The sequence below is a fragment of the Rhinopithecus roxellana genome, chromosome 1 (genome assembly GCF_007565055.1).
Source record: "Rhinopithecus roxellana isolate Shanxi Qingling chromosome 1, ASM756505v1, whole genome shotgun sequence".
Lineage (NCBI taxonomy): Eukaryota > Metazoa > Chordata > Mammalia > Primates > Cercopithecidae > Rhinopithecus > Rhinopithecus roxellana.
In genome coordinates this window covers 65035696-65055291 of record NC_044549.1, presented here as the reverse complement: position 1 = coordinate 65055291, position 19596 = coordinate 65035696, and the positions used below count along the sequence as shown (strand labels likewise).

The 19596-nt window shown below is 36.8% G+C and overlaps 1 protein-coding gene across 1 annotated transcript in view; it reads left to right on the top strand.

The window, feature by feature from the left end:
- Positions 1-19134, top strand: part of LOC104680140 (contactin-3) — a 334676-nt gene extending 315542 nt beyond the window's left edge. The window contains exons 21-23 of the mRNA XM_030938334.1: positions 15382-15494; positions 16111-16279; positions 18258-19134. Coding sequence (XP_030794194.1) covers positions 15382-15494; positions 16111-16279; positions 18258-18358 — 383 coding nt within the window. The 3' untranslated portion in view covers positions 18359-19134. The remainder of the gene's footprint in view (positions 1-15381; positions 15495-16110; positions 16280-18257) is intronic.
- The last annotated feature ends 462 nt before the right edge of the window (positions 19135-19596 follow it).

The window sequence follows — 19596 nt, the reverse complement described above, 5'->3', positions numbered from 1 at the left end:
TCACTATGAAGAGAATTACTCGTCTGCCTTGGCATAAAGAGCAAAAATAACGTTTTTGATTACCTGCTTGCTATCGCTCTTCCTCTATGGATTCTAAACTTTACAGGGAAAGAGTCCTTCTGTGTCTTATTTACCCAGCCACAGTGCCCAGCACAAACCCAGCACATGGGAGCAGCATATTAAATGTTGAATGGATGAATGAAACCTAAAGAAGCAAGCCAAACCTCAAGTACTATTATTAATCAAATGTACTTCCTCTTGACTGCACATTGCGAATTCAAGACATGCTGCAGTTCTTTACCATCTCACTTAAAATATGCAAGTTTCATGTACTCATCATTATGGAATTTTGTATGCAAGGCTTTAAATCAGTACAGTTTTTAGATGATATTTCTGATTAAGTGTAAAATAACACAAGGATTCTCAAGTACTGTAGCTTCCATTAAACACTTAATTTTTTGATATCCAAATACTTGTGTTTTTTAAAAGCATTTTTAAGTTATAAACACTAATTAGCCTCTTTAAGTAATCTAAGACGGGTTTCTATCACTTACCACTGAAAGAGAGCAAACTCGTAACAGCATCTTTCATCTTAAGGGACTGATGAAGAAAATTTGCAGATGGCTTAAAAATGATAAGTTGCATTAGTTTCTAAAAAGAAACATTGAGAATTTTATGTTCAGAGTTTGCAAGAGATAATCTGTAGGATGAATATTCTGCTTTGTATAATCAAACAAGTCAAGTGGTAATTCTGACATTCAGTATAAATGGATCCAGACACTCAAACAACTTCCACCAGAATCATGTAATAAGATCTCAAATTTAATAAAACTGAATTGTTGGTTCTCCTTCCAACCCATTTAAATCCTCTCTCTTCTGTGATAGTCCCATTTCCATAAATTCCACTCCAATGTTTCAGTTTCTCAAGCCAAAAATCTCAGAGTCACCCTCGAGTCATTTTCTCTCATACCCACACTAGATCCAGAATCTTACTTCTACATTTATCAAGAATTTACCACTTCTGGCCAGGCACGGGGGCTCACTCTTGTAGTCCCAACACTTTGGGAGGCCAAGGTGGGATGATTGCTTGAGCCCAGGAGTTCAAGACCAGCCTGGGCAACAGAATAACACTGTCTCACTATACTGAGACAGAGAAAAATATAAGAAAATTAACCGGGTGTAGTGGTGTGTGCCTGTACTCCCAGCTACTCGGGAGGCTGGGGTGGGAGGATTGTTTGAGCCTAGGAGATCCATCAGAGCTGCAGTGAACCATAATTGTGCCACTGCACTTCAGTGTGGGCAACAGAGTAAAACCCTGTCTCAAAAAAATAATAAAAATAAAAAATAGAATATACCACATCTTACACTGCTGCCACACTAGAGTAAGCTGCCTCCAACTGTCTCCTATAGATCAGGGCAATGGCCTCTCACTGTTCATCCTGTTTCTGCCTTTGCCTTGACATCCTGATAATGTCACTTCCCTGTTCAGAACCTTTTTGTCATTTCCCATCCCACTTTAGGTAAATGCTAAATCCTTAAAATGTCCAACGAAGCCTTATACAGTCCACTCCCCAGTCTCTGCTGACTCATTTCCTATTCTTTTCCACCTTGCTCATTTCACTTTACTTCGGGACCTCTGCATGTACTGTTCCCTGTATCTCGAAAGCTCTTCCTACAGATACCCCCATAATGCACTTCCCCATCTCTTCCAGATCGTCACTCAGATATCACCTGGGTACCACCTGACTGTTGCTCCACCTTTCCTGATGCATACCCTTATCTCCTTCCCTGCTTTATCCTTGTGCATAGCCTCAGAGCCACCACACGTACTGTATCTCATGGCTACTCACTTCATCATTGTGTCCCCAGGACATCATTGTGTCCTGCCTTAGCCAGAGTGTCAGCCTCTTCAGGACAGAGCTGTGGCCTGGTTTGATCATTGCTCTGTTCCCAGAGCTCTGCTCCAGTGTTTAAGTAATCATAGTCAGTGCCCAATAAGTATTTGTTGAACAATGACTCTCTCCATCACTGTCTCTGCTCTATGGCAGCATCACTCTAACCAAGTTCTCTCTTCGTGGTAGAAAGATTGCCACCAGCACCTCAGGAGGACTGTTGTCTCTCGGCCAATCACACTGGGAAAGGTGGGCAGCTTCTTTCTGATTATTCTACCCAGAGCTAAGTAGGCTTCTCACTGATTCATCTTGGGTGAACAACCAATTGTTGTTTCCAGTTGTGAGAAAAACTGGACCAGCCTGGCCTGGAACACACGCCCAGACTCCCCTGGAACAAGGGGATTCTATATTTTTATGCCTTTGCTAATTATTATATGTGTGAGTCTACTCGGGGAAATAGAAGAATGCCAAACGATACAATCACTTTTGCATTTGAGTCTTTGCTTTTCCAAATGAAATGCTCATTCATGTAAGTGGAGCCAAAATCAGTTACCTGAATTTAAGGAAATCAAGTAGGTGTGTCTTTTTTTTATTCGACTTTTTTAAATTTGTCTTTTAATTTTTGTGGGTACATTGTAGGTGTGTATATTTATGTACTACATGAGATCTTTTGATACAGATATGCAATGTGAAATAAGCACATCAGGAAGAATGGAGTATCCATCCCCTCAAACATTTAACTGTTGAATTGTAAACAATATAATTACACTCTTTAAGTTATATAAAAATATTCAGTTATTATTGACTATAGTCACCTTGTTATGCTATCAAATAGTAGGTCTTATTCATTCTATTTTTTGTCCTCATTAATCTCCACTTATCCCCCTCACCCCAAACCCCTCACTACCCTTCCCAGCCCCTGGTAATCATCCTTCTACTCTCTATGTCCATGAGTTCAATTGTTGTGACTTTTATTTTATTATTATTTTTCCATAGATTAGTGGAGTACAGGTGGTTTTTGGTTATATGAGTTTTTTAGTGGTGATTTGTGAGATTTTGGTGCACTCATCACCCAATCAGTATACACGGCACCCTATTTGTAGTCTTCTGTCCCTTGCCACCCTCCCAACCTTCCCCCCAAGTCCCAAAAGTCCATTGTATCATTCTTATGCCTTTGCATCCTCATAGCTTAGCTACCACATATCAGTGAGAACGTATGATGTTTGGTTTTCCATTCCTGAGTTACTTCATTTAGAATAATAGTCTACAGGCTCATCCAGGTCACTGCGAATGCTGTTAATTCATTCCTTTTTATAGCTGAGTAATATTCCATGATATATATCAGTTTCTTTATCCACTCGTTGATTGATGGACATTTGGGTTGATTCCACAATTTTACAAGTGTGAATTGTGCTGCTATAAACATGCATGTGCAAGTATCTTGTATAATGACTTTTTTCCCTCTGGGTAGATACCCAGTAGTGGGATTGCTAGATCAAATAGTAGTTCTACTTTTATTCATTAAGGAATCTCCACACTGTTTTTCTCCATGCTGTTTTCCATGGTGGTTGTACTAGTTTGCATTTCCACCAGCAGTGTAGAAGTGTTCCCTGAGCACCACATCCACACCAACGTGGACTGTTTTTTGATTTTTATTGATGGCCATTCTTGCAGGAGTAGGGTGATACTGCATTGTGGTTTTGATTTGCATCCCCCGTCATTAGTGGTGTTGACCATTTTCTCATATGTTTGTTGGCCATGTGTATGTTTTCTTTAGAGAACTGTCTGTTCATGTCCTTCACCCACTTTTGTATGGGATTTTTTGTTTTTTTCCTGCTGATTTGTTCATTGTGGATTCTGGATATTAGTCCTTTGTCAGATGAATACATTGTGAAGATTTTCTCCTACTCTTTAGGTTTTCTGTTTACTCTGCTGACTGTTGCTTTTGCCGTACAAAAGCTCTTTAGTTTAATTAAGTTACAGCTATTTATCTTTGTTTTTATTGCATTTGCTTTTGGGTTCTTGGTTATGAAATTCTTGCCTAAGCTAATGTCTAGAAGGTTTTTTCCAATGTTATCTTCTAGAATGTTTGTAGTTTCAGGTATTAGATTTAAGTTCTTAATCCATCTTGAGTTGATTTTTGTATAAGGTGAGAGAGATAAGGATCCAGTTTCATTCTCCTACATGTGGCTAGCCAATTATACCAGCACCATTTGTGGAAAAGGGGGTCCTTTCCCCACTTTATCTTTTTGTTTCCTTTGTCAAAGATCAGTTGGCTGTAAGTATTTGGGTTTACTTCTGGGTTGTCTATTCTGCTCCATTGTTCTATGTGCCTGTTTTTGTACTAGTACCATGCTGTTTTGGTGGCCTTATAGTATAATTTGAAATCAGGTAATGTGATGCCTCTAGATTTGTTCTTTTTGCTTAGTCTTGCTTGTGGGCTCTTTTTTGATTCTATATGAATTTTAGCATTTGTTTTATAATCCAGTGAAGAATATGGTGGTATTTTGATGGGAATTGTGTTGAATTTGTAGATTGTTTTTAGCAGTATGATCATTTTCACAATATTCTACCCATCCATGAGCATAGGATGTGTTTCCATTTGTTTGTGTCTTCTATGATTTCTTGCAGCAGCGTTTTGTAGTTTTCCTTGTAGAGGTCTTTCATCTCCTGGTTAGGTATATTCATAAGTGGGTTTTTTTTTTTTTTTTTTTTTTTTTTGGCAACTATTGTAAAAGGGGTTGAGTTCTTGATTTGATTCTCTGCTTGGTCGCTGTTGGTGTATAAAAGAACTACTGATTTGTGTACCTGGTATCTGGAAACTTTGCTGAATTATTTTATCAGTTCTAGGAGTTTTCTGGAGGATTCTTTAGGGTTTTTGAGGTAAATGATCATATCATCAGCAAACAGTGACAGTTTGACTTCCTCTTTACTGATTTGGATGCCCTTTATTTCTTTTTCTTCTCTGATTGCTCTGGCTAGAACTTCCAGTACTAAGCTGAAGAGGAGTGGTGAGAGTAGGCATCCTTATCTTCTTCCAGTTCTCAGAGGGAATACTTTCAACTTTTCCCTATTCAGTATAATTTGGCTGTGGGTTTGTCATAGATGGCTTTTATTACATTGACGTATATCCCTTGTATGCTGATTTTGCTGAGAGTTTTAATCATAAAGGGATGCTGGATTTTGTTGAATGCTTTTTCTGTATCTATTGAGATGATCATGTGATTTTTGTTTTTATTTCTGTTTATGTGGTGTATCACATTTATTGACTTGTGTATTTTAAAACATCCCTGCATCCCTGGTGTGAAACCTCCTTGATCATGGTGGGTTATCTTTTTGTTATGTTGTTAGATTCAGTTAGCTAGTATTTTGTTAAGGATTTTAGCATCTATGCTCATCAGGGATATCGGTCTGTAGTTTTCTTGTTTGGTTATGTCTTTTCCTGGTGTTGGTATTAGGATGATGCTGGCTTCATAGAATGAATTAGGGAGGGTTCACTCTTTATCTTGCTGAATAGTGTAAACCGGATTGGTTCCAATTCTTCTTTGAATGTCTGGTAGAATTCTTCTATGAATCCTTCTACTCCTGAACTTTTTTAGTTGGTAATTATTTAATTACTATTTCAGTCTCGCTGCTTGTTATTGGTCTGTTCAGGGCATCTAATTCTTCCTGATTTAAGCTAAGAGGATTGTATCTTTCCAGGAATTTACCCATCTCTTCTAGGTTTTCTAGTTTATGTGAGTAAAGGTGTTCCTAGTTGTCTTGAATGATCTTTTGTAATTCTGTGGTGTCAGGTGTAATATCTCCTGTATCATTTCTTAGTGAGGTTATTTGGATTTTCTCTCTTCTTTTTCTTGGTTAATCTTGCCAGTGGTCTATCAATTTTATTTATCTTTTTGAAGAACCAAATTTTGTTTCATTAATCTTTTGTATTTTTTTGTTGTTTAAATTTCATTTAGTTCTGTTCTCATCTTGGTTATTTCCTGTCTTCTGCAAGGTTTGGGTTTGTTCTTGTTTCTCTAGTTCCTTTAGGTGTGACCTTAGATTGTCAGTTTGTGCTCTTAAGTCTTTTTTATGTAGGTTTTTAGAGCTATGAACTTTTCTGTTAGCACTGTCTTTGCTGTATCCCAGAGGTTTTGATAGGTTGAGTCAGTATTGTTCAATTTGAAGAATTTTTAAATTTCCATCTTGATATCATTTTTGACCCAATGATCACTCGGGAGCAGGTTACTTTTAATGTATTTGTATGGGTTTAAAGGTTCCTTTTGGAGTTGATTTCCAGTTTTATTCCACTATGGTCTGAGAGAGTGCTTGATATAATTTCAATTTTTTTAAAACGTATTGAAGCTCATTTCATGGTCTATCATTTGGTCTATCTTGGAGAAAGCTCCCTTCACTGTTGAATAGTCTGTGTATTCTGTGGTTGTTGGATGGAATGTTCTGTATATATCTGTTAAGTCCATTTGTTCCCAGGTAGAGTTTAAAACCATTGTTTCTTTGTTAACTTTATGTCTTGATGACTATCTAGTGCTGTTGATGGAATATTGAAGTCCCCCACTATTATTGTGTGGCTGTCTATCTCATTTCTTAGGTCTATTAGTAATTGTTTTATAAATTTGGGAGCTCCAGTGTTAGGTGCATATATGTTTAGGATTGTGATATTTTCCTGTTGGACAAGGCCTTTTACCATTAGTCCCTCTTTATCTTTTTAACTGCAGTTTCATAAAAGTTTCTTTTGTTTGATATAAGAGTAGCTACTCCTGCTCGCTTTTCATGTCCATTTGCATGAAATACCTTTTCCTACTTTAAGTTTTTATGTGAGTCCTTATGTGTTAGGTGAGTCTCTTGAAGGTAGCAGATACTTGTTTGGTGAATTCTTACCCATTCTGCAGTTCTGTATCTTTTAAGTGTAGCATTTAGGCCATTTACATTCAATGTTAGTATTGAGGTATGAGGTACCATTCCATTCATTGTGCTATCTGTTGCCTGTGTACCTTGGTTTTTGGGTTTTGGTTTTTATGTTTTAAATTGTATTTTTGTTTTATAGTCCTTTGAGATTTATGCTTTAAAGAGGTTCTGTTTTGATGTGTTTCCAGGATTTGCTTCAAGATTTAGAGGTCCTCTTAGCAGTTCTTGTAGTGGCGATTTGGTAGTGGAGAATTCTCTCAGCATTTGTTTGTCTGAAAAAGACTGTATCTTTCTTTCATATGATGCTTAGTTTTGCTGGATACAAAATTATTGGCTGATCATTTGTTTGAGGAGGCTGAAGATTAGGCCACAGTCCTTTCTAGCTTGTAGGGTTTCTGCTAAGAAATCTACCATTAATCTGATAGGTTTTCATTTATAGGTTACCTGGTGCTTTTGTCTTACAGCTCTTAAGATTCTTTCCTTCTTCTTAACTTTAGATAACCTGATGAAAATGTGCCTAGGCAATGATATTTTTGTGATGAATTTTTCAGGTGTTGTTTCTGCTTCTTGTATCTGGATGTCTATGTCTCTTGCAAGGCTGGGGAAGTTTTCCATGGTTATTCCCCCAAATATGTTTTCCAAACTTTTAGATTTATCTTCTTAGGAATGCCAATCATTCTTAAGTTTGGTTGTTTAACATAATTTGAGACTTCTTGGAGACATTCATATTTTCTTATTCTTTTTTCTTTGTGTTTGTTGGATTGGGTTAATTTGAGGACCTTGTCTTCAAGCTCTGAATTTCCTTCTTATACTTGTTCAATTCTATTGCTGAGACTTCCTAGAGCATTTCACATTTCTATACATGTGTCCAGTGTTTCTGGAAGTTTTAATTTTTTGTATTTATGCTCTCTATTTCATTGAATATTTCTTCCTTCACTTCTTGTATCACTTTTTGGATTTCCTTGCATTGGGCTTCACTTTTCTCTGATGCCTCCCTGATTCACTTAATAACTAACCTCCTGAATTGTTTTTCTGGTAAATCGGGGATTTCTTCTTTGTTTGGATCCATCGCTGGTGCGCTAGTGTGATTTTGGGGGGGTGCTAAAGAGCCTTGTTTTGTCGTATTACTAGAGTTGCTTTTCTGGTTCCTTCTCGTTTGGGTAGACTCTGTCAGAGGGAAGGTCTAGGGCTGAAGGCTGTTGTTCAGATTCTTTTGTCCCATGGTGTGTTCCCTTGATAGTACTCTCCCCCTTTTCCTGTGGATGTGACTTTCTGAGAGCCAAGCTATAGTGATTATTATCTCCCTTCTGGGTCTAGTCACCCAGCGTGTCTACCGGGCTCGGGCTTATACTGGGGGTTGTCTGCACAGAGTACTGTGATGTAAACTGTCTATGAGTTTCTCAGCCATGGATACCAGCACCTGTTCCAGTGGAGGTGGCAGGGCTGTGAAATGGACTCTGTAAGGCTCTTAGCTTTAGTGGTTTAATGCTCTATATTTGTGCTGGTTGGCCTCCTACTGGGAGGTGGCACTTTCCAGAGAGCATCAGCTGTGGCAGTATGGAGAGGAACAGTGGGTGGGCCGGGGCCTAGACCTCCCAAAAGTATATGCCCTTTGTGTTCAGCTACCAGGGTGGGTAGGGAAGGACCATGAGGTAGGGGCAGGACTAGGTGTGTCTGACCTCAGACTCTCCTTGGGCAGGTCTTGCTGTAGCTGCTTTGGGGATAGGGGTGAGGTTCCCAGGTCAATGGAGTTATGTACTGAGGAGGATTATGGATGCCTCTGCGGAGTCATGCAGGTTGTCAGAGAAATGAAGGAAAGCCGGCAGTCACAGGCCTCACCCAGCTCCCACGCAATCCGAAGAGCCAGTCTCACTCCCACCATGCCCCCACTGACAGCAAACAAGTCTATTTCCAGGCAGTGGGCAGGCAAGGCTGAGAAGTTTCCCCAGGCTACCCACCTCCCAGCTGGGAAAGAAAAGGGCTCTAATTCTTCCCCCACCTGTAAAGTCTGCATGCCAGATTTACTGCCTCCCCCAAGTTCTAGCCAGGAGGCTTCTCAGGCAGTTCAAATTGTTACAAAGTTCAGCTGGAGGTTTCCGTCTCCTTGTGGTGTTTTCCTCATGCCTCTGGTCACCCTCCCGAAGGATCCCCGTGATGCCAGGCAGGAGTGGCTTGCTTGGGGACCCGCGAACTCACAGGGTCTTTCCCGCTACTTCTTCTACCCCTGTATTTCACTCAGCTCCTAAATTGACTCAGCTTCCAGCTCCAGGTAAGGTCGGAATCTTCTCCCATAAACTAGACCTTCAGTTTCCCCAGTGGGGGTGTGTGTTTGGGGGTGGAGAACCTCCCTTTCCCACTTCCACAGTTTGAGCACTCACAGTATTTGGGGTGTCTCCTGGGTCTTGCAGGAGCAATCCACCCCCTTCAGAGGATCTGTGGGTCCTCTTGGGTTTCCTGTTTTATTCCTGCAGTCGTTCTGGAGCAAAAATTCCACAGTGCAAGCCTCCACACGCTGCTGTGTCCATCCGAGTCGGAGCTGCAGTCTACTCCTGCCTCCCGTTTGCCATGATCTGTTCCAAGTAGGTGTGTCTTGGGGAAGTGAAAGGGAAATGTGAATAAGGCAAGCACTGAAAGAATGAGTCTGAATATTTCAGAAGGTTTTTATTAAATGACTATTCCTACCTCAAACACAGAATTTGGAAGTTCTAAAATTTTATATATATATAACTTAATTGTATAATTGTCCAGTCTAGGTTTTGACTCAGGATATACATTATTGTAAAATTTCCGAAATTTCATATGTGATCCACCTATTTTGCCAATTTTTTCCAACCTTTTCTATTAATATATACCGACTATTTTTTTCTTAAAAATTGACCTTCTATTTTTACTTAGATAAATTTAAAAAATGGAAACTAGCTTTTTATCTGAGAAATGGAGAACCAAGTATCATTACCATAAATAGATGTTAACCAAATAATAAGTTTAATAATAGTAAGTACAATGAAAACTAGACCACCCTCCTTTTTAAATACTAGGAACATATTCTTGCCTATAGAATTCTCCAAACCTGTTCCCTCTTTGTGATGTTAGTATAGAGGGGATATTAAAGACCTACTAACCCCCAAATCTTTCTCTTCAAGCCGTGGGAAGATTAAAAGGGAATTTTTCTGCAGGTGACTGAATGCTATTTGTTGGCTTTTCTGTGCATAACATCCCACAGTGCATGTGAAGTAATCATGTTTGTATATGACACACCGCAAATCACACATATGATGGAACACAAGCCTATTAATGTGCATTCCTCAGATATTGTGCATGTGACCTAATCATATTTGTATATGACACACCACACATCACACATGTGATGGAACACAAGCCAATTAATGTACATTCCTCAGATTTAGGAGGTTTTTTTGCCCCTGTCTATGGGCTTCAGCAAAGTCATTTCTGGTTTTGTAAACTCTGAAGAAACATAACAGTATAATATTGAACTTTACTAGTGTTCAAACAGGAAGCTTCTGCTAATAAAGAATCAGGAGAAACTGACTAAATGTGTCAAACTTATGAATTTTATTTTGTAAGAGCTTTGGCACTTTTTTGAAAATCTGCCCCACTTGCCTGTGAATCTTCTAGACCAAGATTATCCAACCCACAGCCAGTGAGCCACATGTGGCTCAGGACAGCTTTGAATGCAGCCCAACACGCATCCATAAACTTTCTTAAAACATTATGAGATTATTTTGTGACTTTTTTTAAGCTCATCAGCTATCGTTAGTGTTAGTGCATTTTATGAGCAGCCCAAAACAATTCTTCTTCTTCCATTGTGGCCCAGGGAAGCCAAAAGATTGGACACCCCTGCTCTAGACAATTGTAAATGTTCTCCTTATAGTTTATGATCTCACATATTTTTATTATCCAAAGGAGAACTTTTGATCAAGGAAATTCCCAGACATTGAAAACCAAAATTCAAAGACCTTCCATGGTGTTCTAGGTTGGGTTTCAGATGAGTTAAAAAGTAGATGATTTTGTTGTGTTTTAAAACATTGTGTCAATTTCTTTTGATATGAAATTAGATCCATTTATAAAAGTTTTCAGTGATTCCAAAACAACTGTATCTTATTATTGTGGGGGGGGGTGCATAATTGGCTTTTACTTTTGATTACATGATTGTTGCACAATGCCACATGTTTAAGTGGCTTAGTTACAAATTTTAATAATCATCTCAAGTGAAGTCTAAGTGCAAAGTGTAACTGCTAGCTACTAGTTATAACAACTTTTTATCATGTAAGTCATCTCATTACCATCAGGTGGCCAAGAAAAAGAGTTGAGAAACATACTGAGTTTTGTATAATTAATCACAGCAAACATATGTTCTTAAAATTTCGTATTTTGAAAGTAAATGCCAGCTTCACTGTTACCACTATGAGAAATCACCATTGAAAACTCCAGGCAATAATATTCTTTATTTTAACAACCTCTACTTTGTATTATATAAAGAAAAACATTTATTGTAGAAAATTTGGGGAAAAAAATCTATAGAGAAAAAATAAAATTCACTCATAATCCTATCACTCAGAAATACCATGATTAATATCATTTGTCTTTCCTTCCAGACTTCTGTTCTATGAATAGTTTCTCTTATACAGTGGAGGTTGTGCTGTGTATTTGGTTACCTGTATACTGTATCATAACTGCCCATGGATGATATTCCATTGTGATGAACACCACAATTTATTTAGCCATTTTTCCTGTGGATAGACATGTCTTATATTCCCAGCTTCCCAGCTTCATCTAATCATGGTTATATGATAGTAATCACTTGTTTTCAGGCAAGTATCTGCAGAGTAAGTAAAATCTATGAAGCTGATGTTGAGGAGTCTGAAAATCAGGTGCACAGAGGATCGTGATGGGTACTTAAGGAACAACAATAATGAAAACCTCTCAAGAGAAAGTTATTTCATTATGTAACACTTAAAATTACTGAAATGATTATGTGTATCTTCTTGATTAGTGTTGTGATTTAAATCTAGTGATATGTCATCATTTTACTAGGATTAGTTTTTTACCGTTTTTTTCTAATTTAGCATGCCGCCAACAGTAGAGGTTGACAGAAAAAACCTGTATGATATGAATGTTGACAAATGATTTCCAAAATATTTCAAAATGTAGACTACTTACCAGTTTAGGTCCAATAAAATTTGGAACTCAATCATCCTATTCTGGGTTGCACTTCCACACAGGTTCAAATACAAAAAGTAAAATTAGAAGTCCCAGAAGTTACACTATCAACTATCCCCTGCTCATTCCTACTTCATTACTTGACTCCATACCTTTACAAAAGTTCATTGTGTTGCTTCAGAGCTATCTAAACTACTGGTTAATAGCTATATCAGATTAGGCTAGTCCAGGCTGAGGCACCTCAAACCCCCAAACCTCAGTGGCCTAAAACTATACTTTTTTTTTTCAATTCATACTATATGTTCATCATGAGTGAGATTCAGATCTGATCCATTGTTTCTCCACTCCTGAACCCAGAATCATGGAGGAGCCAATCTCTGGAACATGGCAATCTCATGGCAAAGAGAAAAGAGAGGAAAGCAAACCGTATTCTTCAGTGACTTTTATAGCTGCCACTTGGGGTGGCCTATTTCCCTTTTATCCACATTCCATTGGTTGAGAGAAGTCCTATGGTGAAGTCCTATATCTATGGGATGCCAATGAGAAGGAGAATTATGCCCGTTTACAGGCAGGGAACCACAAGTCCCATAGCCAAGGCCAACATCAGTGAGAGTTAGGCAGAGAAGCATAATCCCCTCAAGGTGCAGAGGACTTAAATAGACCTGGGTTGAATCCACGTAATACTTCTCAGTAGTCGTGTATCTTAGCAAGTTTTTTTAAACCTTTCATTGTAGTAAAGTACACATAACATAAAATTTACTGTACTAACCTTTTTAAAACATACAGTTCAATAGTGTTAGTCTTTTACATTTCTGTGCAATAGATCTCTAGAACCCTTTTCATCTTGCAGAACTGGAACTTTACACTCATTAAGTAATTCTCCATTTCCCCTTCCACCAGCCTCTGGCAACCAGCATTTTATTTTCTATCTCATGAATTTTTGACTATTCTGAATATCTCAAATAAGTAGAATTATAAAGTATTTGTCTTTGGGTGTCTGGCTTATTTCACTTAGCATAATGTCCACAAGGTTCATCCATGTTATAACATGTGTCCAAATTTTATGTTTTTTAGGCTGAATAATATTTCATTATAGGTAAATACCCCAATTTGTTCATCTACCCATCTTTTGAATAATGCTGTCATGAACATGCTTATACAATCTTTTTAAATTTTAACTCTGGGTCCAGATTACGTATGTACAGAAATGGGCTTTATTACAATACAATATAATGAGGATTAAGTAAATTATATTAAAGCATGTTCTGTAGTGCCTAACACATTGTAGATGTATACTAAGTATTAGCTACTAATAATATCATTTTGAACATGGGTGAAAGTTTATCTGGTCCAAAATTTCCCAAATACTGTTATTCTTACCAGTGGTAGTAAGAGATGATTTTAAGGTAGTTCGCGAACATTATTAAAATTTAAAATTTTTATATTAGGCATTAAATTCATTTATTTTAGAGAGTGCCCAAAAATGTAACTAGCACATCAAGCTAATTATTATGTGAATATTATTGAGATGAAGGTAAAATAGATGTTTAATTTTTCTTAAACCAAGTTATTTTTTTAAATAGCAAAACATGACAAAAATGATACATGATTATCTGACGTTTAGAAAACAGTAATACGATTCAAAAAGAACAAAGTTCGACCCTATTATTTCTTTTTTCTTTTCCTTTTTTGTTTTTTTTTTTTTTCTCTCTCTCTTTTTGTCATTTCAAAAAGTATTCATTTCAGGCTGAACTCATTCAGCCCACCTATTTTGTGACTCATACAAGATAAACCCCAGTGTTGTATTTGCAGTCATTTCTCCCTGAAGGCTGATGTTGGTATAGGTGATTTAACCAAAATTACTCAAACTTTCTGTAACCTCCAAACACATACCTTTTGTTAGAACAAACCATGCTGTGGTATAGCTCAGCTGCATCAAACCAAACCTGTCCTTTTATAGTGCTGTCAGGCCACAGGGAATCACTGGCTTTGGGAAAATGTTCTAAAAATTGTACATTCATATTATTTGAGTAACCAGAATATGGTCATTAGTATTTCAACCCTAAGCAGCTGCTATCATTTTTTGTTGTTGTTATCAGAGCATTGCAGCTCAGACAATCTTAGCTGACCTAAACTCATTGTGAATACCCACATCACATAATTTTAAAGGCAACATAGAAATATGTTAAAAGAGACAATAAGCAAAAGAAATCCACAGGGAATTCAATCTTGTTTGGTATCATTAGACTCATAAATGTATTTGAATTCTTCCTATCTGTAAGTTCAGCTGTATTTCCCCTATGGCATGAGTCAATGATGTTTAGAAATTTCTCTGGATAGCCAATGTTTTATATCATTTTTCCATTACAAATTCAGTTAGCCAAATCACATTCTGTGGTTAAATCTACAAATACAACATATTTCAACACTGGGGGCAATTGTGATGCTGTTGTTGAATGAATAATATTATGTTTGTTGTTGTTATTGACAAGAAACTGATTTTTCCAGTGCCCTGTGTTGCTATTGACAAATGCTATCTAGCCATCCCTCAACACCCTCACCCCTTAGCATGAGTTTACAGTCCAGTGTTCATGTAAAGGAACTAAATTATAAATCTAAGTTTAGAAACCGCAGAGAGTTTCATTAATCCTCTAATGGAATTCTCATTAACTTTTTAGCATTTTGCCTTATTTTTCTCAAAAATTGATTTAAGCCTGAAAAAAGAAGACTTTAAAAATAGACTCTCTTGCAATTTTTCATGTGTATAGCTATTACTCCATGGGAATAAATCTAAGTAATTCTTATTTTTGATTGCTTCACATTTTGCCCATCTTATCATACAAGGCTGGCTCCAAAATCATGTACACTTCATTTCACACAACTTTAATCTGTCCATTTGGCAATTTCTTCCAGCCTCTGTATGCCTCAAAGTAAGTCCTGCCACCTTCCTTTCTTGGTTTAGGAACAAGCGGCCCTCTAGTGGTAGATAAAGGAATTTCCTTATCTCCCCTATCAAAGTGTTTTCAAGGAGACATAAGCACAATAAGTGTGAAATTCTCTAAAGTGTATGATGAGTATGATAAAATGAATTATCTCACACATTAATTGAAATGCCTTTTTTGGGACTTTTATTTTAGATTCAGGGGTACATGTGCAGGTTTGTTACATGAATAAATTATGTGTCATGGGGGTTTGGTGCATGAATGAAATACCTTTCTAAAAAAAAAGGAAATTTATATACTGTTATTTTTTTCTAATTTCATCTATTACACCAAGCATTACCAAAGGCATCCCATTCTACTTCCACTAGCTTTCTGTTCTGTAATAGCCATCATCTCCTCCGTGTAAAATATCACTTCTTGTACTTCAATCTGTTTTAATTCTCATTTTGCATTTCAAGCTCCCAGTCAGCCACCAGGAAATGTTGTTTGGAATGCCACAGACACTAAAGTGTTACTTAATTGGGAGCAAGTTAAAGCCATGGAGAATGAGTCAGAAGTAACAGGATATAAAGTAAGTTTTCTCATTTGCAATGCTTCATTTTTGTAATTTGGGCAGTACTTTTCAAGAGAAGCTAGGTATAAGTGAATTTTTCTATATATTGATATGGTTTCTGTAATCTAATTTTGACAAAGATACCAAGCTTTCCATAAAACGGGTAATTTTTCAAAATATCTTCTTAAATATGGTTTCAAGTGAAAGAATTCTGCTCAAGTGGGAATTTTGGACACAGTGTTTCCAAATTGTGTGTTAGTTTGCTACTATTGATGCTCACCTATGTACTACTTAAAAATAAATAAATAAAAATATTGGCTGTGATTCCATGGTCAGGCATTCAAGGTCCATACACTATGTCCCTGCCTTATCTCTCCAGCCTCATAACTACACAGCCCAACTGGGCTTTTCCATGGGAGAGGTTCACTCTTCCCAAGCCTCCCTGATTTTGAGAACCTGGTGATTCTGCCATGTGCTAACCTCTAATCCAAGACTTACAATTAGAGTCATGAATGAAACTTACATTCTTGTGGATATAGAAAGACAAAATTATTTAATTTCAGAGTGACAAGTTCTATGAAGAAAACAAAAAGGGGCAATATAACAAGTAAGTGTATTTGTTCATGCATTTTAGGTTTTCTATAGGACTAGCAGTCAAAATAACGTACAAGTGCTGAACACAAATAAAACTTCAGCTGAACTTTTACTGCCCATTAAAGAGGACTACATTATTGAAGTCAAGGCCACAACAGATGGAGGGGATGGGACCAGTAGTGAACAGATCAGGATTCCACGAATAACCAGTAAGTTGATTGAAGCCATTATTTACTTTATTGACATCAGGTTACTCTCCCCCATAGTGAGTCAATCAGTGGCGCTCTGTCCATTCTTTCTTACCAGCAAGCCTTTCATCCAAATGCCGGTAAGGTTTTGGCAGGTGAGACAAGGGCAAGAGTGGGGCAAAATAGGGAGAAAAAAATGAGGGCATGAAGAAAAGATGTCAAAAAATATTTAGCAAAACTTCCTTTAATTTGATTTTTTTTTCCTCATTCTGAGTTTTACTTAAATTTGCCTTTGGATCTCCTATAAAAGCAGAATTCCCTAATCACTTTTTAAGATCTTTAATAATCTAGTTATTTGCCTCCTACAAATTATAGATAAATCTTATCAATTCTTTAAATAGAATGATTAACATTGTCAAAGTCCTAAACCACTTACCTGTGCCAAACTAAAAGACTCCTTAAAAATTCTTCTTCTAGCTTCCAAGGAGGTTCATACTAATTTTTCCTTTCCAAATCCAAGTAAAACCTATTTTACTATGGAAATTATATGTTTAGAGTTGGAAGCAGACTTTGGTATGCATATTTTATCAACTGCCAATGCTAGAATAAATGTTATCCTCACTTTTGAATCCCAAGTCTGGAGTTCTCTGGCCTCAGTTTAGCTATTGTAGAGCCCATTTTGACTTCATATGCTATTCTGTAGTTCTTAGTGACACAAATGACTTTGTTCCCTGTTTCCATTCATTTAGAATGGCCTAGTCTATAGTATTGGGCAATCAGGACTGAAACTTTTGTCTTTAATCTTGGAAGACAAAATGGCAGACATTAGTAACTGAAGAGAAAGGGAAATAGAAAACTTGGAGGAATTTTATCTTTCTGTAAAACCATAAAGACTGCCATACTTAGACTAAAACAAACAAAGCTATACTAAGAAAACAGGAACTACTTATTTCAGAACTAAGTTTTGCAATGTAAAAGTCTACAGAACCCATCTTGGACTACAGAACTCTCTAAAACTGTATGCACTTCAATAGAGCAAAACTAGAAATTAAGTTTATTATTACTGTTAATTTAGATTTTGAAATAATGAATATGTGCTTCTTGTTCCCTGAATGGTGCAAGGCATAGAGTTAGCATTATAATATGGGCAAAGTGGCAATTTTTTAAAGAAATAGGTTCTAGGCTTTTGCAGGGACAGACGTTATTTTAGCATTTTAGGGCTGCTGAGTCAAGAGTAGCCTTTTCATCTGACATCTGCTGTCTTGCTGAGCTTGCAAGTGACCACACAGGGCCATCTCTATGAAAATGGAGCTTTTATTTATTGCTTTTTAAAAAGATGATGTTTTATATTATGTGTAATAATTTATCTGGAAATGCATAAAATAGAAACAAGCATAGACTCTTCAAACCCTTACCAATGAAGCATTCTTTAATTAAACCATTGAATTATCTCAAAGTTGTTTGTGATCAAGTATAATTGTTTTCATAATGATTAAGTTGTTTTTCCAATCTCAATTAAAGTTAAATAATAGTAGATGAACAAAGCCTAGAATCATTTAAGAAAACTTAAACACATTACTGTTTTTATAGTTACTCTTGGCAACTAGTATATGCTGCATTGGTAAATAAAATGAAGGCTAATAACAACTGTGGTGCCAGCATAGGTTCATGTAGTGATTCAGTTTTGGTAGGAGAGGTATTGCTTTTACTGTGTGTCTTAGTCCCTTTTGGCTTCTCTAACAAAATTACATAGACAGGTGGCTTATAAACAACAGAAACTTAATTCTTGCAGTTTTAGAGGGGAGTCTGAGAAGCCCAAGGTCAAGTTGCTGGCAGATTCAGTGTCACCTCTCAAAGGCCCTAACCTCCTAATACTCTGACACTGAGGGTTAGGATTTCAACAATGAATTTGGGGGGAACACCACAAATATCCAGTCTCTAGCACCCTGATTACATATTGTACAATCCTTATTAATGAGCTGTTCATTGTCTTTGACAGGTATGGATGCAAGAGGATCCACTTCAGCCATCTCGAATGTTCACCCTATGTCAAGTTACCTGCCTATAGTACTGTTCTTTATTGTATATGCCCTGTGGTGATATTAGCTCCTTTTTATTATTTATTGGAAGGTTATTTCGTTACCAAAAATGTGCTTTCATGAAATGCAGTGATTATGCATGTTTTTTTCAACTCTTATTTTTAACTTTCTACTTCATTATAGGTAAATATGAATATAATTAAAAAAACAGTAAATCCTTTTAGGGGAATCTGAAATGCCTTAATATTAACTTGATAAACCAAAGGAATTTACACATTACATACTTCAGACTTTTGATATAAATGTTCTTTAGCTATGAGTTTAAGCACTGCCTATGGATAAAGACTCACACACTCTCACATGTACACACACACGCATGAGAACTTCTTTTTACATTGAAAGACTCTTTCATTTAATTCAAATGCTCTTTTCCCATTATCATAGCATTGTTTGGAAGACTTAACCAGTATCAATTTGAAATGCTGATTTAAGTCCCCAAGGATGAAAAATACATTTTAAAAATTGTCTTGTTGGAGAGGAGTGGCATGTGATTCAAAAGAGCATTGTTGGAAAATGCTACTCTGGGGCTGAGAAGAATGGTGTTTGGTTTGGTATACTGCTAAATGGTTGTAAGACTCCACAAATCACTCTGCTGTCTGCACCTCTCAATTATTCCTCTGTAAAATATAGAGATAATAATACCTATCTGATCAGCCTTTGCCCCATGAATTAATTTTTAAAAGATAAAGAAGGAAATATGAAAGTGCTTTGTCACCCCAAATGCAATGGACCCATGCAAAATATTAGTATGAATTTATTTAATCACATAAAAGTCATGAAGACCAGCCAGATTTTTAAGCTTCATTCTGTTTCATTCAGTTACATTCTAAAATTGTTTCATTCAGTTACATTCTAAAATTCAAATGATCATATTTTATTCTTTCTCAAAAAAAAAAAAAAAGGTTTTTTTAAATTAAAAAAGGAATTGTTTCCTTCACAGCTATGAACAAGCTTTCAGGTTTCATTAAAACCAAGAGGAAAAATCAGGAATGACCTGAATCTCAACCCAAATATTAAACAAAATCCACAAAATCCCTCATTTCAATTTCCAGTTCCATTAAGGGACCCTCTCTTTTTGGATGGCAGAGATGGTTTTTTAATGAAATCCCACCATCTATCCCAGTGAGTCTGGCAGACTTTTTAGTTCCTGAGTTAAATTTGTAATAGAACCAAGGCGATGCTGCTGACTTTGATATGTATGACTCAGTCTTTCAATATGTGGTTTTCAAAAAATTGTTG